Below are 23,928 nucleotides of genomic sequence, written 5' to 3'. Positions count from 1 at the left end.
GATTGCCAAAAAAGGGATAGTGAATCATACGATATTGAGATCAGAAGATATGTGTGGGTGGAGGTTGCGTTTGGGATGCGAGCACGGTGGGTTTGATAATTTCAAGATTGAGGGCATATAAACAATTATTATTTGAGTTATGTCGGATTGAGAAATTTTTGAAGAAATTTTTTTTTTCAGAATTGCGGTCATCGGTCAAGGAAAACAACAGTGTTGGCCTTGAGATCGAGTTGAGTTGGCGTACCGCTGCTAGCTTCCTCCAGTGATGGTGGGAGGGGGGATGATTGCATATATCAATCTTATGCCAAGAGAACCCAACCAAGATGTCAAGAGAACCTCGGCATACCACCACAATTAAATTTAAGCTATAAATTAACTTGCCTTTACTTTTCATTTGCAGAAAGAAAAATAGCTTTCATATTTTGGTATCGGTAGCATAATCACGTTGACACAGCAGTTCTCGTTAGATATATGAAGTTAAGCAATGTTGAGTCTGGCCAGTACCAGATGGATGACAATTTGGCAATACTCGGTGCTGTATGTATTTAGGTATACGGGTGTGTATGATAGTTCAGGGAGATGAACACCGCTTACTTGCACAGTTTCAGATCACCCTTAGGCAAAGTGTAGCACCTGTTAGTCTCCCTCTGATATTCCAGAGGATTACCACAGAGGAAGTAGATTAAGCCTCACCTGACAGCGATGGTGTACTGCAAAGCGCCAAAGTGCTCCCAATGTAAAAAATGCCTGCGTTTTTTTTTTGTTTTTTTTTCATACCGATCGCACAGTTTCTGTTGCTGTTGATATGCTATCTGACTGGAAGCTGGAATAGTCCGGAAACACTATGGTAAATTAAGGAAAATACCACTCTCTTCCTGATCTACATCAATGGCCTCCCTAAACACATACTTAAATCATTCGTTGACATCTATGCTGATGACACGACCATCTACGGCAACACATCAAAGGCTGTAAATGACAAAGTTCTCTCTGATTCTCTCTCCTCTGATCTCGAGCACGTGGTTCAGTGGGGGAAGATGTGGCTGGTTACCTTTAATGCATCCAAAACCAACCTCCTATCCTTACATCATCAATGCTCTGATCCTCATCTGGCATCAATTGTGATGAATGGCTCTCGTTTGGGTGAGGCCCCGTGTTTTGACAAGCTTCTGGGTTTGACCTTTACTCCTGATCTGAAATGGAACACGTACATCAAGTCTGTTGCCAAGGTCGCTGGAAAGATGGTGGGATCCTTCTACCGCTCCAGAAGATATCTCACTACTGATGCAATTCTCTATCTATATAAAAGCCAAGTACGTCCAAGGATGGAATACTGTTGCCATATCTGGGCAAGAGCTGCTAAAAACAGCCTATCCTGCCTTGACAGAGTACAGAATAGACTTCGTGGCTTAGTGGTGGATGCCTTTTTCTCTACCCTGCAACCTCTCTCCCACAGAAGAGACGTGGCGAGCCTATCCTTGTTTTATCGTTATTTCCATGGCAGGTGCTCGTCTGAACTCCAATCTCTGGTCCCCCCTCGCTAATCTTTCACGAAAAACACCCGTCTAGCTGAATCCACTGTGAAAAATTTCCCCCACTCTATATCTGTGCCTAAATCAAAACGCGGATTCCATGAACAAAGCTTCTTTCTTAGAACTGCACGCCTGTGGAACTCTGTTCCGTCTGCCTGCTTCCCACCAGACTACAACTTGGATGTTTTCAAGTCCAACGTTAACAAATTCCTAATGAACCGCCCCCTTAAGTAAACACTTCATCAAATCTCCACACTAACGTAATGTACTTGCAATAACCCTTATTCCTGAGTGGCTTCCGGGCCTTGATAAGTGGTGATCACTGTGTAAAAAAAAATACCATAAAGATGATTTTCGTCCATATGAAATCTACAACATATGCATATCACCATAGATCAAATGATAGAGTAGTTTTTTAAACGCATTTTCTTACGGCGGGTCGTTTCAAGGATGTTTTAACTATATCAAACTTTTTTGTAGTTTGTAGTTTTCTACTATGTGGCATTCTCAGTTAACCGTGTTACACATATTTTTGAGAGGAGAGTCATCCTTGAAATAGAAAAATGACAAAAGAAGGAATGGCAAAAATGATTACTCCATCGCAGAGGAAGGACAATTGCTCAATTGTGAATGGTAAAAAAAAATCATATACTTTTTAACTTTCCTTCCCTCTCACAGTATATTGTTTGTCACTGCCACCTGTCCTTATGAATATCTTTAGCCACTGCAGAAGTGTCAAAGAGAATTCGAGAAAACCATCTACCTAATCTGTCGTCTAGAGTGGCTGAGCAGATGTTTGGTTCCCACGAATTTTGGTGAACAGATGCGAAATCTTTATTTTAATCATGATACATGGACTTATTCGTGATTTCCTCAACAAATGATGAAACCAAATTTTTCGCAGAGAATTTTGTACCAGGAACGCTAAATTCCTGATTTTTCTTCCATGATAACAAACACTCTGAGCGACATGCTTATATCTGTCTAGGATGTTGTCAGACTTATCAAGAACCTTGATGCCAGCAAGGCACCTGATCCTGACAACATTCAAATCATAGTAATTAAAAAGCTACATCCGGAACTAACTCTTATTCTTACAAAGATAAAAAAAAATTCTTCCTCTTTAAAATACTGGAGATCGGTGTTCTACATCTCATTACAGATAAGCCAGTATCTTGTAAATCATAAGTAAAAAAAAAATATTCAATTTTCACCCCAAACAAGGCACAGTGCCACGTTAATGTAGGGGGCTACTATCGGGGCAATAAGTTGCATGGTTGCTGTGTAGGGAGTTGAGTAGCAAGATGTCTGTTCACATTACAATTGAACTTCTGTATGTCAGTACAGTTGGGGAAGCAGGGACCCGGAAATGGTTTGAATCGGTGATAAATCAAGAATTTGTCAACCATTTCAGCACAGAAAACCTATTCTGTGACAATAAAATTTGAATTTTGACATGAAAAATCAGCAGTTTTAGCAATCCAGTCAGAGAAGCTTTCAATTGTAAAGAATTTCAGATAAAGGATGGTAGCTTTAATCCAGTCAGAGTCAGCAATGGTCAAGGCGAAAAGCAATGGCTGAAAAATTCAAAGAGATTCAGTATATTTTATACAGCGACTCTGGTACCTGATTGGTTCGCTCTTATAACTCCTGGCTATAAATATAATCATCCAATTTTTTGTGGTCCAACATTAATTATGCCAAAATATTTCCAGATATATCACTAAGGATAGGACAACAGCATATTCTTTTCATTGTTTTCACTCTCGAGTATGTATCCGTTGATATCTTATATGCTTTTATATTGAATTATGTGGTTATGGGTTGATTAACTGTGTCTAACTGTGTCGGATATATACTCGAGAGTCAAAACAATAAAAAGAATATGCTGTTGTCATAGCCCTATATATCCCTATATCCGATGAACACTTTCTAGCTGTGACATATTTTATTAATTGCAAAGGAAAATGTCGTCAGATAAAAATTGAATGGAAAACTTTGTCACAAAACTTCCCGCGCAATTTGTACTGAGTAACATCTGAAAAGGTGTGTTAATCTTTCATCTGTATAGAGACATAAAACATTGCGCCCACTGCGAATGATGTTCATGAACGATCTCAGCAAACAATAAAAATAGAGCTTACATTACAACGGGCTCAATAAAGCAGTTGCGTTGGTATCCATTCTTGTATGGTTTATTGAAAATGCAAAAATATATATCCACTTATATATAGAAGGCACTTTGTGTGTGTGAGTTCGTTCCCTATGGACTCCAAAAAAGCTGAGTTGATTTTATGAAATTTCGCACAAATATACTTTATGTATGATCTTAGATAGGTTTTGTATCGGAATGTCTCTCCCACACTCTTGGTCCATGCCTAAACCTAAATGTAGATTCCATGAACAAAGCTTCTTTCTTAGAACTGCACGCCTGTGAAACTCTCTTCCGATTGCCTGCTTTCCAGCTGACGGCAATCTGATTGTCTCAAGTCCAATGTAAACAAGTTCCTGATGAACCGTCCCCCTAATGAATCCAGTTTACAAAATCCCTACTACTTGTGTTTACTATGCTATAATCACATTGACAAATGTATACCTATTAACCCTTATCCTCGAGTGGCCACTGGGCCTTGATAAATGGTGATTCCCGTGTAAAAAAATCGTAAATCGATATCGATAATCGAAAAATCCGATTTTAGTAGGAAGTTCGATTTTGAACAAAGTTAACACCTTATAAAGCCTAGCATCACAAGTGTGTTTGAGAAGCTGTATTATCGCACAAGCAGAAGGGCCCAGCGTTTAAAATCAACAGTAAGTTCTTTGATAAGGCAAGGGCACGTTTGGAATGAATGTTTCTCTTTAGAATACAATTGAATCATGATACTTGATTTTGTATTTTAAACTTTAATTCAAGTCATAATATAAGAATAGCTTTCATAAAATCGGCAATAGGTGCTTTGATAAGACACGGGCGCGTTCGGAATTAATGTTTCTGTTTAGGGCACAGTTTAACCATGATGCTTGACTTTTTATTTTAAACTTTAATTCAATATATATATAGATATAAAAAGATTTTTTTTTAATCAGCAGTAGTTTTTTACTGTGCATTGTAGACTACAGTGTATTGTAGACCAAGTCACTGTGGAGGCATGTGAAGTTTCCTCCAGGTGTACCGCAGTGGGAACCAAATTAGAGTAGGCAATCAATTGATTTGATTGAACAATGGCCAATTTCGCCGATTTCGATAAAAGCATGTTGTAGTGCATTCTTTGATCCCCGTTTAATCCCGGACAATACCTAGTCTCCCTGATAGTAAAACATAAATATTAAATTAGCCTTTGCTGGGTGATATGGCTTATAATAATTGTCATTAGAAGTTCATAGCTATTATTATATTATATAGCCCACCCCAAATAGTTAAAGTTAAAATATATTTCGGTCTTTGCCGAATATATATGTATATAGTAAATATTTGAATAATTTATTTAATATCACTAATAAATATTGGCCAGCGACACAAACCATGTTTTCATAGAAATAAATGTGATTACCCAGAAGAACAGGCGACTCGAAGTTCAAAGCAAACAGTGTTCAATAAAATTCGCAGTATACTTAATTATTTTTTGCATAAAATAATAAATAAAATGTTATTGTTTAACTGTTGTGAATTTGTTTTAAGTATTATAAAAAATATACTAATTCATTAAATATTTATTGATTGATATTTTCTCTTAGCGCTTCTTCGTTATTATAGCGAAATGCGAAAATCAATATATTGAATTTCAAGTAAAAACAATAGTATCTACTTAAATATCATGTCACGGCAATGAATATATCAAAACACTACGAAAAATGATAAAGTAAAAATTCAATTATTGATGAAAAGAGTTTTCAAAGAGGATTAGTGATAATTGAGTTTTGCTACAAAAAAAAAAGGAAAAAAAAACTGGAGAGTTCGAATCGTAACAAGGGAGGTAAATATTTTCAGAAAACTGAAGATCTTGGGTTGATTTAGCAAATTGCTTATGGTTATCGAAAACTTTTCATTAATAATTAATTTTCTGCCTTATCGTCTTTCGTAATTTTTGGATATGATCATTACTGTAACATGACAGTTAAGGAGATAGATTGGTTTTACTTTAAATTCAATATTTTTATTGTCTAATTTCACTATTGTAACGAAGAAGCATATTTATTTATTTATTTATTTATTTATTCACTTTAGAAAATAGAATAACTTTTTATTTGACACCATTTTCTGTGGACTTTGAGTTTCCTGTTCTGATTCACCATAAATTACGTTTTTGAACTTTTTAGATGGGGGTTGTTTATTTATATTATTTTGATTTTTCGGAATACTGTTCTCATCTTGAGTGTCATTTTCACAACGTTTCAATCAATGTAACCTCCGATCTTCTTCAGGTGTATCTTGCCGAACTCAGCAATGTTTCTGTCGAACTTGGGAATTTGGACGGAATTTCGAACGGAACTCTTTATTTACTTCAGGGGGGTTGCATGCTCATGTCCCATCTGAATAGAGTTCCTAAGTAATTTATACTTGTATTTTTCGGTCGCCAACATTGAGAATTGAACCTTCAACCTTCATGAGAATATCACTTTTACCATTGATTTTTTTTTTCAAAGTATCCTAACCACTGCGCCACATGGCCTTGAAGGTTGAAGATTCAATTCTCAGTGTGGGTGACTGAAAAATAAAATTAAACATTTTCGAGTTCGACAAGATACATCTGAAGAAGATTGAAGGTTACATCAAGCGAAACGTTGTGAAAATAACATTCAAGCTGAAAAATCCAAATAATACGATTCATCACAAATGTTTCCATTTTTCTGTGTCACTTTATTATATACTAGCGAGGTCCCCGGCGTTGCCCGGGTGTGTGGAGGTGTAGTACCCCCCCCCCAGGGGGATTTTAAAAAGTGGTAGTAGCGGGAGGGAAGATCAAAACAACAGTAGACAGTTTGGGTGTAGAGAGATGTTTAAAAAAAAAAGTGGTAGTGGGCAGGCAGGCAGGCAGGCTCGAACCCGTAACCCGAACTAGGACAAACAAAACGTAATGTCTTAACTGGTGTCGCCATCGCGCAACCGGAAGTCAAGAGCGTTGAAATTAAGCATAGTCAATCCAACGGTGACGATGACTTGCTAAAATGTCGACGAAAAAGCGACCCCTCCTTGTACAAAACTTATACAAAATCAGTTGAGGGTGAAGGAATGAATGTTTTTAGTTAATTTTTCGATATTTGTCGTCCGAAGGATCGTGCTTGAAAACGATACCAGTCTGGTGAGGATCCGTACCGCGTGTGTCGAACGTTTTTGCAAGACACACACACACACACGCACACACACACACACACACACACGTATACATTTTGTCCTTTATATATATATAGTCTTTTATCCCTGACGACTGTAGATTTAATTAGAATACGTCGTGAATGCCACGACGAATGTTGTTCGTCTATGATAATTTTTAAACGAAGGTAAGCGTTTGATAGCAATGTGAAACAGATGTTGCTCTATAGAGAGAGGGTGGGGAGCGAACGGAGAGGGTGGTAATGGTGATGGTCCTTGACGCACAGAAATATCTGATCTCCTTCCCTGCTGTTTGCTGTCACTAGATAAAATATTTGAGTGTGGAATTACAAAAGAGCATGCGTCCTCGCTGCATTTTTTCACAGCATCATATAATTCGAGTGAACGAATAAGGCTCTATGATCGACTTTCTTTTTTCTTTTCTTTTTTTGTCTAACGCTAGAAAACAGAAACACTGCATTGCTGTCAACTCGGATCGCTTTTTGTATTGGCTCCCAGAATCTGACATTTACGACCACCAAGATATGGCACAAGGCCGGTTATTATAGAGTACTCTTGCAGATTTTAAAGGATAGTGCGAAACGAGGCAGTCATTTATTTATTTATTTTTTTAAATTTTTATTTTATTGCTGGAAATAAAACATTTTGCTGGATGCCAGACATTTATCCGCTATTTCAGAGACTCCAACCTAGAGATCTTTTTTTTAAGATCCTAAGCCTCCCTTTAAACGCAATAATGATCATGATCTTTCTAGCCTCTCTTCTGACCTAGAACACGTGATGCAATGGGGAAATGACGACTGGTTAATTTTAATGCGTCCAAAACTAAGCTACTATCTTTTCACCACCAACGCTGACCTCCACTTGTCCCCAATTAAATGAATAGTTCTCATCTTTAGGAAACATACTGTCTTGACAAGCTTCTGAGACTGGCGTTCACTCCTGATCTTAAATGAAAGACTTACATTAAATCCGTTGCCAAGGTAACCGGGAAAATAGTTGCATCATTCTGCTGCTCCAGAAGGTATCTCAACCCGACTCAATTCTCTACCTTTATAAAATCCAAAATACCTCCTAAAATAGAGTACTGTTGCCACATCTGAGGAGGGGCTGCTCATGTGTGATGTATCCTGTCTTGCTCTTGGTTCAACTAGTATATTCTTTCTCATGAGTCTAGTGGCTCCTATAATTACTAGAATGACGATTTTCCTAAAATTCAGGTTTTGTTTCATGTTGTACATAAGACCTCAATATTTACTTATCTTCTCTCTCTTTCTCTTTCTCTTTCTCTTTCTCTCTCTCCCTCCCTCTCTCTCCCTCTCTCTCTTTCGCTCTCTCTCTCTCTTTCACTCTCTCTCTCGCTCGCTCGTCAATCTGCTCTGCTCTGTTTAAGACGGTATCATTAGAGACACTGACTTCAACTATAGTAACTACTCTCTCCCTCGTCAGATATCACTATGTCAGATGGGTGCCAACGCTGTGTTTGAACTTTGGTGTTGCTGCAAGTTAGTCGAGGACTTGGACAAGTGATCGATTATGTTGTCAACTAAAAAACAAACAAGAAAAACTCGCCATCAACAAATATTTCTCGAAACAGATGTGTGTAACTGTAATAAGTTAAAGTTTGGGTATGTTTGAAAAAAAAAATTATTTTACTACGCATGAACGAGTCTCGCCGAGTAAATTAGTTGCTTAAAAGAAAGAAAACGCAAGGAAAGTAATTCAATTGTAAATGAAGGGCATAATTGGAGATTTTTTTACATAGGCATCATCACTTATCAAGGTCAAGAGGCCACTCGAGGATAAGGGTTAAAGAGTGTACAGTAGAAATTGGACAATATAGTAATTGTTAGTAATGGAAATTCGGTAAATTTGTTAACAAGTGGGGCGGCTCATCAAGAACTTGTTTACGTTAGACTTGAAGACAACCATCGTAGTCAGCTGGAAAGCAGGAAAACGGAAGACAATTCCACAGGCGTGCAGTTCTAAGAAAGAAGCTTTGTTCATGGAATCTATGTTTAGGTTTAGGCACATATAACGACTGGGGGGAATTATTGATAGTGTTTTGTAGCTAGACGAGTGCTTCTTGTGAAAGTTTGGCGAGGGGGGACCATAGGCTGAAGCCCAGTCGAACACTTTCCATGAAAATAACGATGCAGCAGAGACAAACTCGTAAGATCTCTTCTGTGAGATAGAGGTTGCAGGAAAGAGAAAAGTATATATCTCCCATGAGGCTACGAAGTCTATTTTGAACTCTATCGAGGCAGGACAAGTCCTTTCTAGCAGCTTCTGCCCAGATGTCGCAACAGTATTCCATCCTTGGACGTACCTGGCTCTTATATAGATAGACAATTGCATCAGCAGTGAGATATCTACTGGATCAATTAGCACAGTAACAATAATGTAAAAAATAAAAGTTTTGTTGCTCTTGGAGGAAAAAAAAGTAAGAAATTTGATTGATGTTTAGTCTTCGTTAGGAGTTTCTAAATTTACTTTCTGTTTTCGCACATAGGAGACGCGCGAATTTGCAGAAGGTACTTAATATTTGCGATTTATGCTTTCCATAGGTCGCCGACTGCGTTCTTTCTTTCAGTCTATCTGCGATCTCTCAGACTGGTCGATTGTCTTCTTCCGAATTTCTCAGTTTATAGTTCTTTTATTTGACTTACCCCCGTCTCCAAGGATTTAGGCACAAGGTCAGGGTTAGTTTTGATGAAAATGTTCCTGTGAAACAAACTGGATTTATATTTGGCACACCCAGGTTTCCAGACAGTGTCGTTTTATTGAGAACGTTTTGACTTGAGACAATTTTGTGATTTTCTTCTCTATTATGATTGGTCGAGCAATAAGAACCTTTGTTTCATCTAAAACTGTTGATCTTAAAATCCGAGCCACAATGTGTGTGCTGAGTCTTATTTCTAAAGTAACGTGCTTAGTATTTTTTTTTTTTTGTAATTAATTCAGTGGATCTGGAAATTATCTTTGTTGAAATCAAAATACACAATGTGAAATTTCATACCTTTAAAAATTTGTACTTTCAAATATTAAAAAATAAAAAAAAAGTAAGTTTGAGTTTATTTTTCTTCGGCTGTCAGTTCAAACTAAATCACGTGACGTTTTAACTTGTAAGCACAATTCATCTTGAGTACGTTATCTCTGCTGTCATCTTAAACATGTGTGCACAACCTTTCAAAATTACGTATTGATAATGATCTTTTAACTTTCGTTATTGGTCCCCCGACAAAGGAAGGATTGGATCTAGTATTTCACTCCCGTTCCTCCGTTCATCCGTTCGTTTCTGTGCACTTTTCTCAATAACTACGCTTTGAATTTTTTTTTTTAATTTTGCTCAAACATTAGTCATGGTGAAGGTAAATTTTTGTCAGAACGGTTTTTCTGGGATAACTCTGATTACACACCCCTCCAGGGGCCATCATAGCAATAAAATTGCCCCAAAATCGTTCGTCCATTCGTTTGTTTAAACTTTTCTCATAAACGTTCCTTTATTTTTTTTTTGTAATTTTACACAAACATTAATCATGATGAAAGTAAATTTTTACCAGAACGGATTTCCTGGAATCATTCTCGTTGATCTGGCCATTATAGGGGTAAAATTGCCCCTAAGTCGTTCATCCGTTCATTTCTTTGCACTTTTCTCAATAACCCCGGTTTGGATTTTTTTTTTTTAATTTTGCACAAGCATCAGTCATGGCGAAAGTAATTTTTTCACTCGTGGAGGAGGACCTTGCATGATCGGCTTGTTTCTAATAAAAACCTCTGCTTTGGTTGTCACTCAAACACCAGAATAGAACTTGTTGAATCAAATCAATCGGTTATAAAATTGGACGATATTTTGTCACCCTAAAATGTGTTGACGCTGACTTTTTTTTTTTTAAATTGGTTATTCCATAGAGTAAATTAATCAATTATATCTGCAGATTCTTCATTATATATCATGGTTTGATTTTTTTTATGTTATCACTATTTCTCTACGCTAGCTAGATAACTAATTTCAAAATGGCGTTATTTGTTTACATTGAGTGGCACGACGATTGAAGATATTTTCAATGGGGTTTCAACGATGCATGATGCATTGTGGCAATATTTTTTAAATGCTTCCTACAAACTTTGAAATTCTTCTAAAATTGGCAATTTTATATATTTCCAAATTTCTATATACAAGAAAGAAATATTTAAATACAATCCCAGAATGCGCACCCATTGTAGAACAGCCACCTTGAAATTTCTCTGACTAAGGTGATAACCAGATTATATGTCGTTCTCTAATAGTTTTTTGTTGTAGTAGTAGTAGTAGTAGTAGTAGTAGTAGTAGTAGTAGGAATTTACTTTCTTCCCACCATAGGAAGATGTGACACAAGGTTGGAATATGAAGAGAGTCAAGCCAGCGCTCATAAGGTCTATCCACAACGTCACCACTTTTTAAAATTCATTTTTATTCATATATATTAAAACATAAGTTTACAACAAATTGTGATAATTTAAACATACCAACCGTTTTAACAACAACACAGAAAATAAATTAAAATTTGAATAGAATGCGAATGCTATAAATACTCGGCAAAATAAATAATAAAATAAAAATAAAACAAATAAAACAATATTAACACAAAATAATAATAGATTTTAAAAGCAAAATAAAATTAATTCCAAGTATATTTCAATTTTCTGCGAAACTGCTCATATTTACAATAGCTTCCATATGCACGTTTGGACTAAAATCGAACTAATATTTGATGAAGGTAGTTTCCCGAAATATCATACGATACAGAACTCCCCTCTGATCATACTGACGCAATTAAAAACACAATACAAAGTTAAAAGTATTTAGAACACATATACATTGTATTAATAAAAGGTTAATCAGCATAGCTTATTCCACTGTTATATGCATTAATTTGCTTCAATTTGCTGTTACACATGTGCATTGCACTTTAAAATATCTTCATAAACTATATTTCTTTTTAATGGTTACCTGCTTGACTCGCATATTTGTTTTCTTTATCATTTCTAGGCTCCATCTTGTCTGAACTTGATCTCCCAGTCACAGCGGAAAGTTGGTTACGTCGTGCGACACAGCTGAGCCAGCGTAAAGACGTCGAAGCGGCCACTCTGTTCCAGAAGATCCGAGTCCACCGCTTGTACGACCCTCTAACCAAGGGGACGAAAGTTCGCATCGATTTTACCGAATACGGACGGGCCGTGGTCGCTAAAGAGGATGTCAAGGCCGGCGACATCATTTTCCACGACCAGCCGGCTGTTTTTGCCCAGCTGCTACAGAATATGGACGTTTTGGCGTGTCCGAACTGCGCCAAATCACTCATGTCCGCCCAGGACTATTTTGGATCTTCTGTTCTGAAGAAGAACAAGACACTAAGAGGTAAGTTAAATTGCTTTTATACACGTTGACAAAAATGAGTTGATCGGACACTTATTTGTCGTGTTTTTAGTATGAGAACAACTGCGAAATTCTTTCCGATGGCAAAAGGACGTAACTTGCCTAGAGCCCATCTGCCGTTTCCTACATATAAAAAAAGACATGGGTTTCCCTCCGTTTCAGAACCATTAAAGTATGTGACATCATTAAGGTATCTTCTTCCCTGTTTATTGAGGCATGGCTTGGTTTCTGTGCAGTGCTAAGCAGTCCGCCCTCCCAGGATTAGCCTTCTCTTTTTGAGAACAGGTTAGTTTCTTGCTAACTGCCTGAGTCACGCCTACCGGGGAATACTGACGGCGTTGCAATTTTTGCAGTGCTGTTTTTCTATAGAATTGTCTCATTAAATCCCATTTTCTGATCCTTGTGTCACATCATTCGGCCGTAGGAGGAAGATTATATTGTGATAAGCGGTTGATATGTTGTCAAATAAAAATCAAACTTAAAGTAGAATTTCTGTTTCAGCAAAGACGAAATAAATTTTTAGCCTTCTGAAGAAAAATGGTGGGGGGGGGGTATTCCTTCTCCTACAATAGGATTCACAGGTTGACGAAACGAAATGTCTTAATGCAGGAAATTCTAGTTAATGCGTTAATATACATTCGCATTACAAATAATACATTCAAACATATACAAAACTAAGCCTTTATGTAGCACTAAACTGCTCATTTATTTATTTCAATACGAGTTTTTCCGTTTTTTGTATTTCTGTTGTGCGTTTATACTATTCGTTTTATGTCAGTACTAGCTGTCCCAACTTGGATTTGCCCGGGAGTATTCAAAGTAAATCAGTATCCATGTAATGTATTTATCTATTTCAGTACTAGTCTTCTTGTTTGTTGTACTTATGTGGAATATCTACGTTATTGATTTTATTTAAGTACTAGCTGTCCTGACTTGGCTTTGTCCGAGATTATTCAATTTAAATCAATATTCATGTAATGGATTTATTTATTTATTTATTTATTTAAATACTACTCTTAAGGGTTGTTGTATTTATTTGGTATGTCTATGTTATCGATTTTTATTTCAGTACTTGCTGGTTTTATCCAGTTTTATTCAAACTGTTGTTTATTATTCCAAAAATGGTTAGTTGTAGGTATAGATCGCTTCATACCCTCCAAAAAATTCCAACAAAAACCTAGCAGACAACCGTGATTCTCTCTAGAATGTGCTGCTGTCATCGTGCACAGAAATCATTTTTCCACTGCTTCCAACGTAATAGATATATTGAGACTGAAGCCGCCTTCATGACTACCAGCAACCACTGTAAAAGAGTAATGAAGAACGCGAGAGAGTTGTATGCTCAGTCCGTCAAGTCCAAAGTAGCTGAGCAGCAGCTTGATCCCCATCAGTTTTGGCAAATAACAAACAGGGTCCTGAACAGAAGAGGATTCTCTACTCTATCAATGAACCTGAAGTAATCTCCTCAGCATTGAACAAAGCCAAACTCTTTACTAAAAACTTTGCAGCTAATTCTATCCTATGCAACTGAGGAGGCTGTAATATTTGTTTATTGGTTGTTATAACTGACCAAGTGGATACAAATATTAGCTTGAGAGGAATATTTTATTTTCTTAGTTTTTACATACTTTTAGAATTCTGTGTCTGCTCTTCACAGGACACGTGTGGCAACGTCGAAGGAAGTATAGTATATTCAGACATGTGGAAAAATTTTAATCGAATTTCATCCGAAGAAAAGGTTTGTTAAAGGGTCGACACTGAAGAATTCATACTTGGAGGGTCATCGGATTTTTATCTGTTTGTCAACTGCTTCATGAATGTGTATGCGCGGTCGTGAAACATGATAGCTTCCTTATATTAAGAATAAGTAGGTTTGGAGACACTTGTTAAAGATTGTGGCAAGTTGGTCTAATAACTGTTGTATTTGACTCGTTGTTTTTACGTTCTGGTTTCGATATCAGCTCGACTATTTTTTTTTTTTACTTACATGAAGTGAACTGCTTAATAAAAAAAAAACATACTACTCGCATACACATGTCTCAGTTTCTTTCCGTTTTTTTTTAACTTAATTTTTTTTAATGAATTTAACATACGGTATTTCTGTTTATGATAAATAAGAAATCTGCATTAATTAAAATATATAATATTTGTGCGTATTTTACGATCGGGCAACGCCAGGCAGTGTGCTAGTATTCAATATATATATATATATATATATATATATATATATATATATATATATATATATATATATATATACTAGTATCTTTGTGTGTTGTATTTATTTCAGTATAACGGAAAAAGATTCGTTTTTGACTCACATGAATAATAAACGGGGTCGTAAGTATTAAGAAGCCCTTTAATTCCGTAACAGCGATGAAACATGTAACAATTAATGGCTCCTCCAACTTTATAACAGTTTTAAATAACCATATTTTCATGAGAATTACATATTATTTCGATGTCACTCTTCTCCTTCGTTAGATGTTTCTCCAAGTAAAACTGTGCAGATATAGCAGAGCTTTGCCCGGGCTTATTAAAACTAAAACTTTATCTGTCTCTGTCAGTCTGCCTCTCCTTCTTTATTTCCATTTATCTATCTATCTATCTATCTATCTATCTGTCTCTGTCTCTGTCTCTCTCTTCCTCTCTTATATATATATATATATATATATATATATATATATATATATATATATATATATATGCATGTGTATCTGTCTTTTTTGCCTGGGATTATTAAAACTAAAACTTTCTCTGGTTGTCAGTATGTCTGGCTTCCCCCCTTTCTCTCTCTCTCTCTCTCTTTCTATATATACTCTCTCTCTCTCTCTCTCTATATATATATATATATATATATATATATATATATATATATTTATATTTATAAATTCGTATTCCTATCTGTTTGTTCACATTTTGATTAATATTTACAAAACGTGTCTTACTTTAATCTTTCATTTATTTCTATATATAGTATGATTCTTGCAAAAATATACAATTAAGAGATAATCTTATTTGCATATGACATTAAGAAAAATCAGTTTCACTAAATAGCGGTATCTTAGTTAATGTTTTTAGTGTGAGAATTGTTTTAGGTATGCTATTTAAAATTGTTATGTAATAAATTTTAAACAATTATATTGATAATATATTTAATTTGATTTATTTGGAATTATTTTTCAAACAGCAACCTTTTTAAAACGCTTTTTTTTTTAGAGTTATTTGCCCCTAGATACTATGCATTAAAAGAACAAACGCACACCAAATAAAATAATTTGGTACTTTCAATAACTTACTAGCTGGAAAAATAATCCCGTGTAGATAGAAAAATGTTTCCCTTTTATTGTTTTTTTTTAATATTCAAAAAAAAAAGCACTTACGAAAAAAACTGAAAAGATTTCATTTTTTGTTTTTATTATTCTTTAAACAGCTATACAGAAATCGATAAAGTTTAATACCTAAAAAAAATTAGGACCTACTGCAGCCCCTCTAAATTCCACAATTGACACATTTTTTTTGTTTTTTCACATTAATTTCATCGATTACAAACTTAACTTTCTAATTAAAAAAGGTAACTTTATACGACTTGACCCAGCGTCGTTTAACACCTAAAAAAAATGAAGATTAACTTTTTTTTTTTGGCCTAATACGTTTAAACAGCCTTTATAAGTATTATGAGAGAAGAAATTTTGAAAAAGAAAATTATCATCTTAGAGTGGGAGATCACTTTTCTATATGAATTTAACGTATAATGAGCACCCACTTTTTAGCCACCAGGCGTTCAACGAGACATGTCACCTCTAACATTTTTTCAAGTTTGGCAATTGAGGGGGGATGCAAAACATAACAAATACATTTTTATGAGGAGGGAATTACATTTGAAACATAAAGTAACGATGAATTTAATTATTTGGCAAATGTACAGTTTAGCTGTGTAAATTATTTGACAGACAAAAATTATAAAAACTATTTATTTTATATAAAACACTTTATTAGATCCTAAAGCTGAAATAAAGCCTGTAAAAATTTCATTTTTATTATTTTTTTATAATTTTTATTAAACTAAATGTAAGACAATCGAAGCCACTGTACTGCTTTTAAAAATTGGCCTTTCTAAGGTTTGACAGATTGGCCTTTTTAAGATCAAATTTGGCCTTTTGTACGTTCTTTCATGAACTATATTTTGGCCGCGATATCTTTTGTAATGATAGAGTGTAAAAAAAGACCAAATTTGGCCTTAAAAAGGCCAATTTGTCAAACCTTAGAAAGGTCGTACATTTAGTCAAATAAAAAATAATGAAAAAATAATAAAAATGAAATTTTTTCGGACTTCATTTCAGGCTTTGGGTCTAATAATGTGTTTTATTTATACATAAATAAATGTTTTTTGGAAATTTTAGTTTGTCAAATAATTTACGCCGCTAAACTACACATTTACCAATTATTTTTATGAGACTATTCTGTACTTTCACCTAACAACTTAATAAACAAAACAACCCCCAAAATACGACAAATTCAATTTTTTTTTGGGGGGGGTACATTGGAAACATAAAACGACAAATAAAAAGCAAATCGAAAAGGACACCCCTCTCAAATAAAAAGCAAATAAAAAATTTCCTTTATTTACAAAAAAAAAGCCAGTAAAAAAAGCCCCTTAAAAAAATAAAAATAAATAAACGCACGCGTTAATGTTTATAAACGTTTATTTTTTGTTTTAGGTTCACAGTGATCTCTTCTGCCAAAATATCTGCTGGAGACGGTATCAGGCACTTCTTTTTTGGGGGCGATTACATTTATATTTTTTTATCCGTTCTTTTATTTTTGAAATTGTTGTGGGGGTATCAACGTTACCCATGATAAAAATTATTAGTATAGTAGGCGTGTTCCAAACGGAACTTCATGTCAGCCCAGGCAACGCCGAGTACCGACGCTAGTATATATATATATATATATATATATATATATGTGTGTGTGTGTGTGTGTGTGTGTGTGTGTGTGTGTGTGTGTGTGTGTGTGTGTGTTGCATAAATAGAGGGAGATATGAGATCTTATGAGTGACGTGATGGCGAGTGTGGTGTTTCTAACAAGAAAACGAAGTACGGATATTAATTCAGAAGTGTGGTTATTTTCATAGTTAATGTTCTCTGTATGGCTTCAGTTCACGTTCTAGTACGTCTTGAACGTATATCCATTACAACGAGAGTTGAAGAAGTAATGGTCAGTTCCGTTTTCAACAACGGATGCTGCTGTTAATACTTTAAAACAATTTATTATTGAATAAAATCATTATATTTTTATATTTACTTTTTTTATAAGCAGAAAAACCTGTATTTTTTTTTTCTTAAAAAACTAATATCGTTGATTTTCGAAGCCGATTCAAAACAAAAAAAAAACGACCAAATGAGAAAACTTGTATAAGCAAAAGTGAAAAAGATACTCCACCATCTTGAAAATAGGCAGTTGACCTAAAAAATGACTGATGGTAATTGTTTCAATTACATTATACGTGATTGTTACTAAAAAAAAAAAAAAAAGAAACAATAAATATAGTGGTTTTAACCAATAACTAGAAGATGTACCCAACATTGCCCGGTATTAAAGATAAAGATAGAGTGTCAAGTTTACAGGATCTTTACAAAATGTTTTCAAACCTACTTATTCTTGACATTATGTGAACGATTCGAGCATGCGCAGTCATGAAACAGTTAGCAAACAGACAAAAATCCGATGACTCCCACGTACCAATTTCTTAATTTTGACCCCTAAGCAGTCTTTTTATTTTCGGATGAAAACTGATTAATGGTTTTCCACATATCTGAATACTCTATATACAAAATTTCAAGTCTGTAGATCAAAGCTTCGTTGAGTATATAGGTTGAGAAGTGTCCTCGCGCACACATTCTAACTTTTATAGATATATAGACAAGTTGTTTGGAAATAGTGCCGAATAGCTATTTTATGTTTCTTTTCCCCCTTTCTTTATTTTAATTGGAGTATGAATTTAGATAATGCAACGTTTTTGTGTGTTTTTTTTAATTTATTTTGCAATTATTTTTTTAACTGGTAATTCTACACCCGATAATAAAGAACAATGTATATATATATATATGTATATATATATATATATATATATATATATATATATATATATATATATATGTGTGTGTGTGTGTGTGTGTGTGTGTGTGTGTGTGTGTGTGTGTGTGTGTGTGTGTGAAAGAGAATTAATTGAAATTTCTTAAATTAGAATGTACAATATTTATAATAAAGACCAATCTGTGTATATATATATATATATATATATATATATATATATATATATATATAGGTACTTCCATCCCGACATACAAAAGTTACCGAGTAAAAATGCACGCCATTTAATAGCGCTCGAACGAAACATTTTTTAAGTAGTGAGGAAGGAAACGAGAAAGCAAATAGCAAGTCGAGCAATTATCTCAGACTTATTCTGCATGTAACTAATTCGGAAAGACATCCATCATTCTATTCCAAAATGTCAACACTGGTTGTTTTTTTTTTCTTTATGTCATCACAAATGATAATAATAGTACTGGCAATTTTATACATAAAAATTTTAATTACTAACGACTATATATATATATATTCATATATATATATATATATATATATATATATATATATATATATATATATATATATATATATATAGTAGTAAGTTATAAAATATATATGGCGATTAAGCTACACAGAATATTCCGCGTTTCATCCATGCTAGGATTCATCAGGCTTATGCGAGGATTTTTTGGTTGTCTCGCGTTATTATATACGTACCTTCTATTGAGGTTTTTAGTTAGCCAATCATCTCTCTAGTTTCTACCGCACCGGTCCTAATCAGCCAATGAGCAGGCACTTACAGGAAAAAGGCCCAGCTGACCTCCAGTTGACCCGTTCTTTTGTGTGCGCCATTTTAGTAGGGAGCGTCCTGGCCTATTTTAAACCTAGGTTAAATGGTTTTCGTGTTTTTTTAGTTCATATATATATATATATATATATATATATATATATATATATATATATATATGTGTGTGTGTGTGTGTGTGTGTGTGTGTGTGTGTGTGTGTGTGTGTGTGTGTGTGTGTGTGTGTGTGTGTTTTATCTTTTTATTACCGTTTTATCTGTTTGGTTACGTATGTTTCGGATGTTGGACCGTGTTTACGATCTAACAGCTTCGTCAGACCTTACAGAAATGGTTGGTTAGTATTAGGAAGAATTGTTTTTAGGAGGAATACGGAAAAAAGGAGGGGGGTTGAGGGTATGAGGTAATATAGGATATAGGGGAAGGCGGGTAATGACAATATTTCAGTTTTGAAGGTTAAAATATATTACGTTGTATTGTGTGGGGGTAGCAGATTCAGGTTGGCTTGGGTGGAGATATGTGGATATAGGGAGGGGGTAATGAGAGGAAGGGGGAAAATAGTGTATATATATATATATATATATATATATGAATATTGTGCTCTTCCGATGTGTGATATACTGAGTTCTTGACATTCCAATATGTGATCTGCCCACTAATCCTTACCGTAACTCTAACTCTAGCTCTTAGGTTGGGGTTAGGGTTAGTTGGTTAGGGTTAGATTAAATGGGTAAATCACATATTGGAAAGTAAAAACATGGGTAGATTACTGAAAGATCTGTTTGGTTATGGTTTCAAACCCCCGGGAATGAACCAGAGACCTTTAGACGTGTTTGGCGAAGTAATTCGTTTCACCAACAACGGTTCCGACGTCCACTGGTAATAACAGCCGTAGACGTAATTCTTGTTTCGTCTCCGCAGCGACAACACAAGATAGTCGCTCTTAGTACTGGCAATACTTCCTGTTTCATCTCTTCACCGACAACATGATGGTTAAATAATATCCGTCAAAAACGCACACGTACGACGTGGCGTACGAAACAAAACTGACTCGAGCAAAATTCTGTCTCCTTTTGTTCAGCCATTTTGAACGCCCGGCAACGCCTATTTTGCATAATAACCTTCTAATTTGTAATTACATTTAATTAATTAATTAAATGTAATTACATAGTTCTAGATTCGCGCTCTTGTGCTGTCACTGTTTCATTGCAGCGGGCTTATGCAATACGTGGCCGTGGTTATCCCTAGCTCCCTCTGCACCGTCACCACAAACACATATTCGCTGACAACCCATTCGGTAGATCACACAATTCGGTTGATCACACATTGAAAAAAAAAAAAACATGACTATTTTAGTAATATATTTGGATAAATAATTAATGCGAACGTTGGCGAAGCATAATTTTTTCCGTCATTTTTTTATGCAAGTATATAATAATCTAATTAATATTCCGTGCCATTTAGTTAATTTTTCATGTACCTATTTTATATATTTCAAAACAACGTATTATTGTCCTATTTTCAGTGGCCGTCGACAAGTACTGGCCTCGAATAAACAGAGTTCCTTGCACTGGTTGCAACGAAGAGACTTATTGCTCGGAGAAATGCCGCGAAGAAGCCTGGAGCACCTACCACGAACCACTCTGTCCGTCCGTCAACAGCAAAGCCCACATACTGTACGACTTATGCAAAACGATCCGTGAACGCATTAAAGACAATGACCAGTCAATTTGGTGTGGTAGCTTCAGTCCATTTATGATGGCACGTATATGGGCGTCCATCGCATGTCATGCCAAAAAATTGGCTAAAGAGAGTGGCCATACTGTGCCATCACAAGCACAGTGGGCGCTGGCGAAGACACCCTACAGACGGTACGTCCAAATCTTTTTTCTTCTTTTTTTTTTTACTTTTTTTTTTCACTCCTACAGCTGTGATCCCGTCCTCTCGATTAGCAACTGGATACCGTCGTGTTCACGTTCGGACACAGGGAAAATAGGCAATTCAGTTGAGCTATTATTTTGTTGCTGAAATTTTCACACCGTTTCGGCTGCTATACTTGGTTGCCTCCCTGGCTTTTTTTTTTTTTTTTTTTTTTGTAGCAGCGATTAACATTTTGCAATTTCGAACTGAACCATTTTACTTAACCAACCAGGATAGATTGATCTCATTTCCTCGTCTATCCATTGCAGAGATAACATTTTCACAGGCCCCTAATGGGGATATACATACGACTGGAGACTGCTTGTGAATTTCATACTCCCATGCTCCCAAATAGGTTTAGTGCCGTTTCACACACACACACACACACACACACACACACACACACACACACACACACACACACACACATTGTAGAGACGTCGTATTGTGAGACCATCTTCTCTTTTGACAGTGTCGTTGTCTCTCACATTGGCAGCTGCCGAGGGGTGCGCCGTGGCTCACAAATATCAGAAATAAAACAAAACACAAAAAATAACTTCGACAAAATTCTGTAAATATCAGCTGTATTCAGGGTGTGTGTCTGTGTATGCGTGACACCATCGACACGATCGACCCTCTGAACTCTTTTCTGAATACCCTTTTGACGTCAGCTAATCTCGATCTACCCCGGATCCAAAGCCATCGTCTCGTCCCGTTCTAGCGTCTCCACATGAGAACTCACATAAAGAGGTAAAAGTGGGAAGGTAACTCCACATGAAACAGAACATGAAATAATTCTCTTTGAGAATAACAAATTTCAATTTCTTGATACAGTTTTTTTTTTTCTTTTCAACTGTCTACTAGCGGCTTTTAATCGCGTTAAATCTTTCGCAAGGTAGCGGCACTTTTTCATACCAACATATAACTCCATATATAGCTTTTCTCGATTTGCATCATCGATAGCTTTCTTCCTACAAAGTCAATATTTGATTCTAGTTCGTCAGTTTAGTTGGTCGATTGTTGTAGCATGTTACTAAAGACAATAAAATGTAATTCGATTTAATTCCTTTCAGATCATATTTTGACTCAGTCTGGATTATTTTTGTACGCATACCATGAAAAACGGACATAAGCCAATTCCTCTCTCTTTGATAGGATGAAAAAAATAATATTAAGGCTGTATAGATTATAAAAAAACACAATTGCAAATAAAAACACTACCAGTCAGCGCCAAGTAAGTACATTTAATTCTTGATAAAGCTTAGTTATGAGCGAAATATCGATTCAAATCATGACTCTGTGTTAACTTTTTTATCACAGTTATTCTAGATTTTAGTTTAATCTGAAAATAGTGCGCTAAAATCCATTTAGTGCGCAACTTATTTTAAACCGCAGAAAAAGTTTTTTTTGCCGAATCGAAATGAAAACAAATAAAAAATCTGATTTTTTTAATTGCCGTAATTTTGTAATTTATATGCTGAGATATTTTTTGTTAACGTTGATTTTATCATAACTGACGTTTTAAAAACTTTTACTGATAACCCCTCTTTCGTAAAGTAAATATCAAGTGTGAATTAGTTAAAGAAAATGAAAACTCGGGTATTCCGAATGTATCAAGTACGGATTCGTTAAAGAAAATAAAATTCGGATATTCAAAATCAAATATCAAGTATGAATTGGTTAAAGAAAATGAAAAGTCAGCTATTCAGAATAAAATATCAAGTATGAATTGGTTATAAAAACGAAAAGTCGGCTATTTAGAATCAAACATGGATAGTGTAGGACAAAGTTATCAATGATCCACTGTGACAGTGAGACCGACTTCTATTTATTTATTAGATATGTTGTTCATTAAGGCAATGGGTTTTTTGTTTGTTTTGTTTATCAAATATATTCCGATGCATAAGATTAACGTGCTCGTTATGATTCTTTTTGAAAATAAAAAAATGTCGCAAGTCAATTAAAAGAATTTTCATTTTTCAAAAAACTTATTTTCTTTCGTCTTTCATCATTTCGTGAGTTTTCTTTGAAGTTTACATCAGTCGTATTTACAATATACGTAGATGTATTCATTCGCATTGCACTCTGGGTTGCGTTAGTAAGTTAGAATTTGGAAAGATATGATCGATAAATATATTTAATTTTCTGCGTGCCTTCCTATTAGAACGGCTTAAAGTTCTTTGATGAAATGACATAGAATTATTTAAACTTCAATAAATAAAACTGTTTTTAGTTTTAAATTTTTGATGAACACGCGATTAGTGTTAAGATTTTTCACGAGGAAATATAATAATTTCAAATCTTACCGAGGTATTTGACAATGGATCTATTCTTGTGAATTTTTTCGTTGTTGTTGTTGTTGTTGTTGTTGTTTTTTATTTTTTTTGTTTTTGTGAAGACTTAACTTTTTCGACACACGTGCACTTTAACTTGCCGGACGTATTTTGTTTCTTGTTCGGACCAATAATACGAGCAGGAAGGTAAGACAATCTAAGATTAACGGTTGTCTTCTAATCAAACTTTTCCGCTAATTTAAAACAAGTTCAATAATTTAACGAAATATCACAACAGAAAAAAAATTAGATAATGAAACATTCAATTATTTTAATCAAAATTGTTAAAAATTTAGCAACAATATTTCAAAATAAATTATATATTTTAATTTTATAATTACATATTTATTTATATCATTTTTTAAAAAGATATTTTTAATTAAATAAAATAAAATAAAAACAACCATTTGAAACAAATATTTGATGTGTATGATTTTTTTTTTACATGAGATATTGTTTGAAAGATAATTAATTTTGGTTATCTTTTTTTCACTAGT

At 34.8% G+C, this 23,928-nt stretch overlaps 1 protein-coding gene across 3 annotated transcripts in view; it reads left to right on the top strand.

Moving 5' to 3' along the window:
* LOC145239746 (uncharacterized) overlaps window positions 1-23,928 on the top strand; it is a 177,319-nt gene that overhangs the window by 130,089 nt on the left and 23,302 nt on the right. For all 3 annotated transcript variants that reach the window (XM_080103146.1, XM_080103145.1, XM_080103144.1), the window contains exons 3-4: window positions 11,897-12,262; window positions 20,704-21,049. In XM_080103146.1, coding sequence (XP_079959272.1) covers window positions 11,897-12,262; window positions 20,704-21,049 — 712 coding nt within the window. The remainder of the gene's footprint in view (window positions 1-11,896; window positions 12,263-20,703; window positions 21,050-23,928) is intronic.

Source organism: Euprymna scolopes, chromosome 19 (assembly GCF_053919585.1).
Source record: "Euprymna scolopes isolate OS-2025 chromosome 19, ASM5391958v1, whole genome shotgun sequence".
In the NCBI taxonomy this organism is placed as follows: domain Eukaryota; kingdom Metazoa; phylum Mollusca; class Cephalopoda; order Sepiida; family Sepiolidae; genus Euprymna; species Euprymna scolopes.
This window is presented reverse-complemented; position numbering and strand designations above follow the sequence as displayed.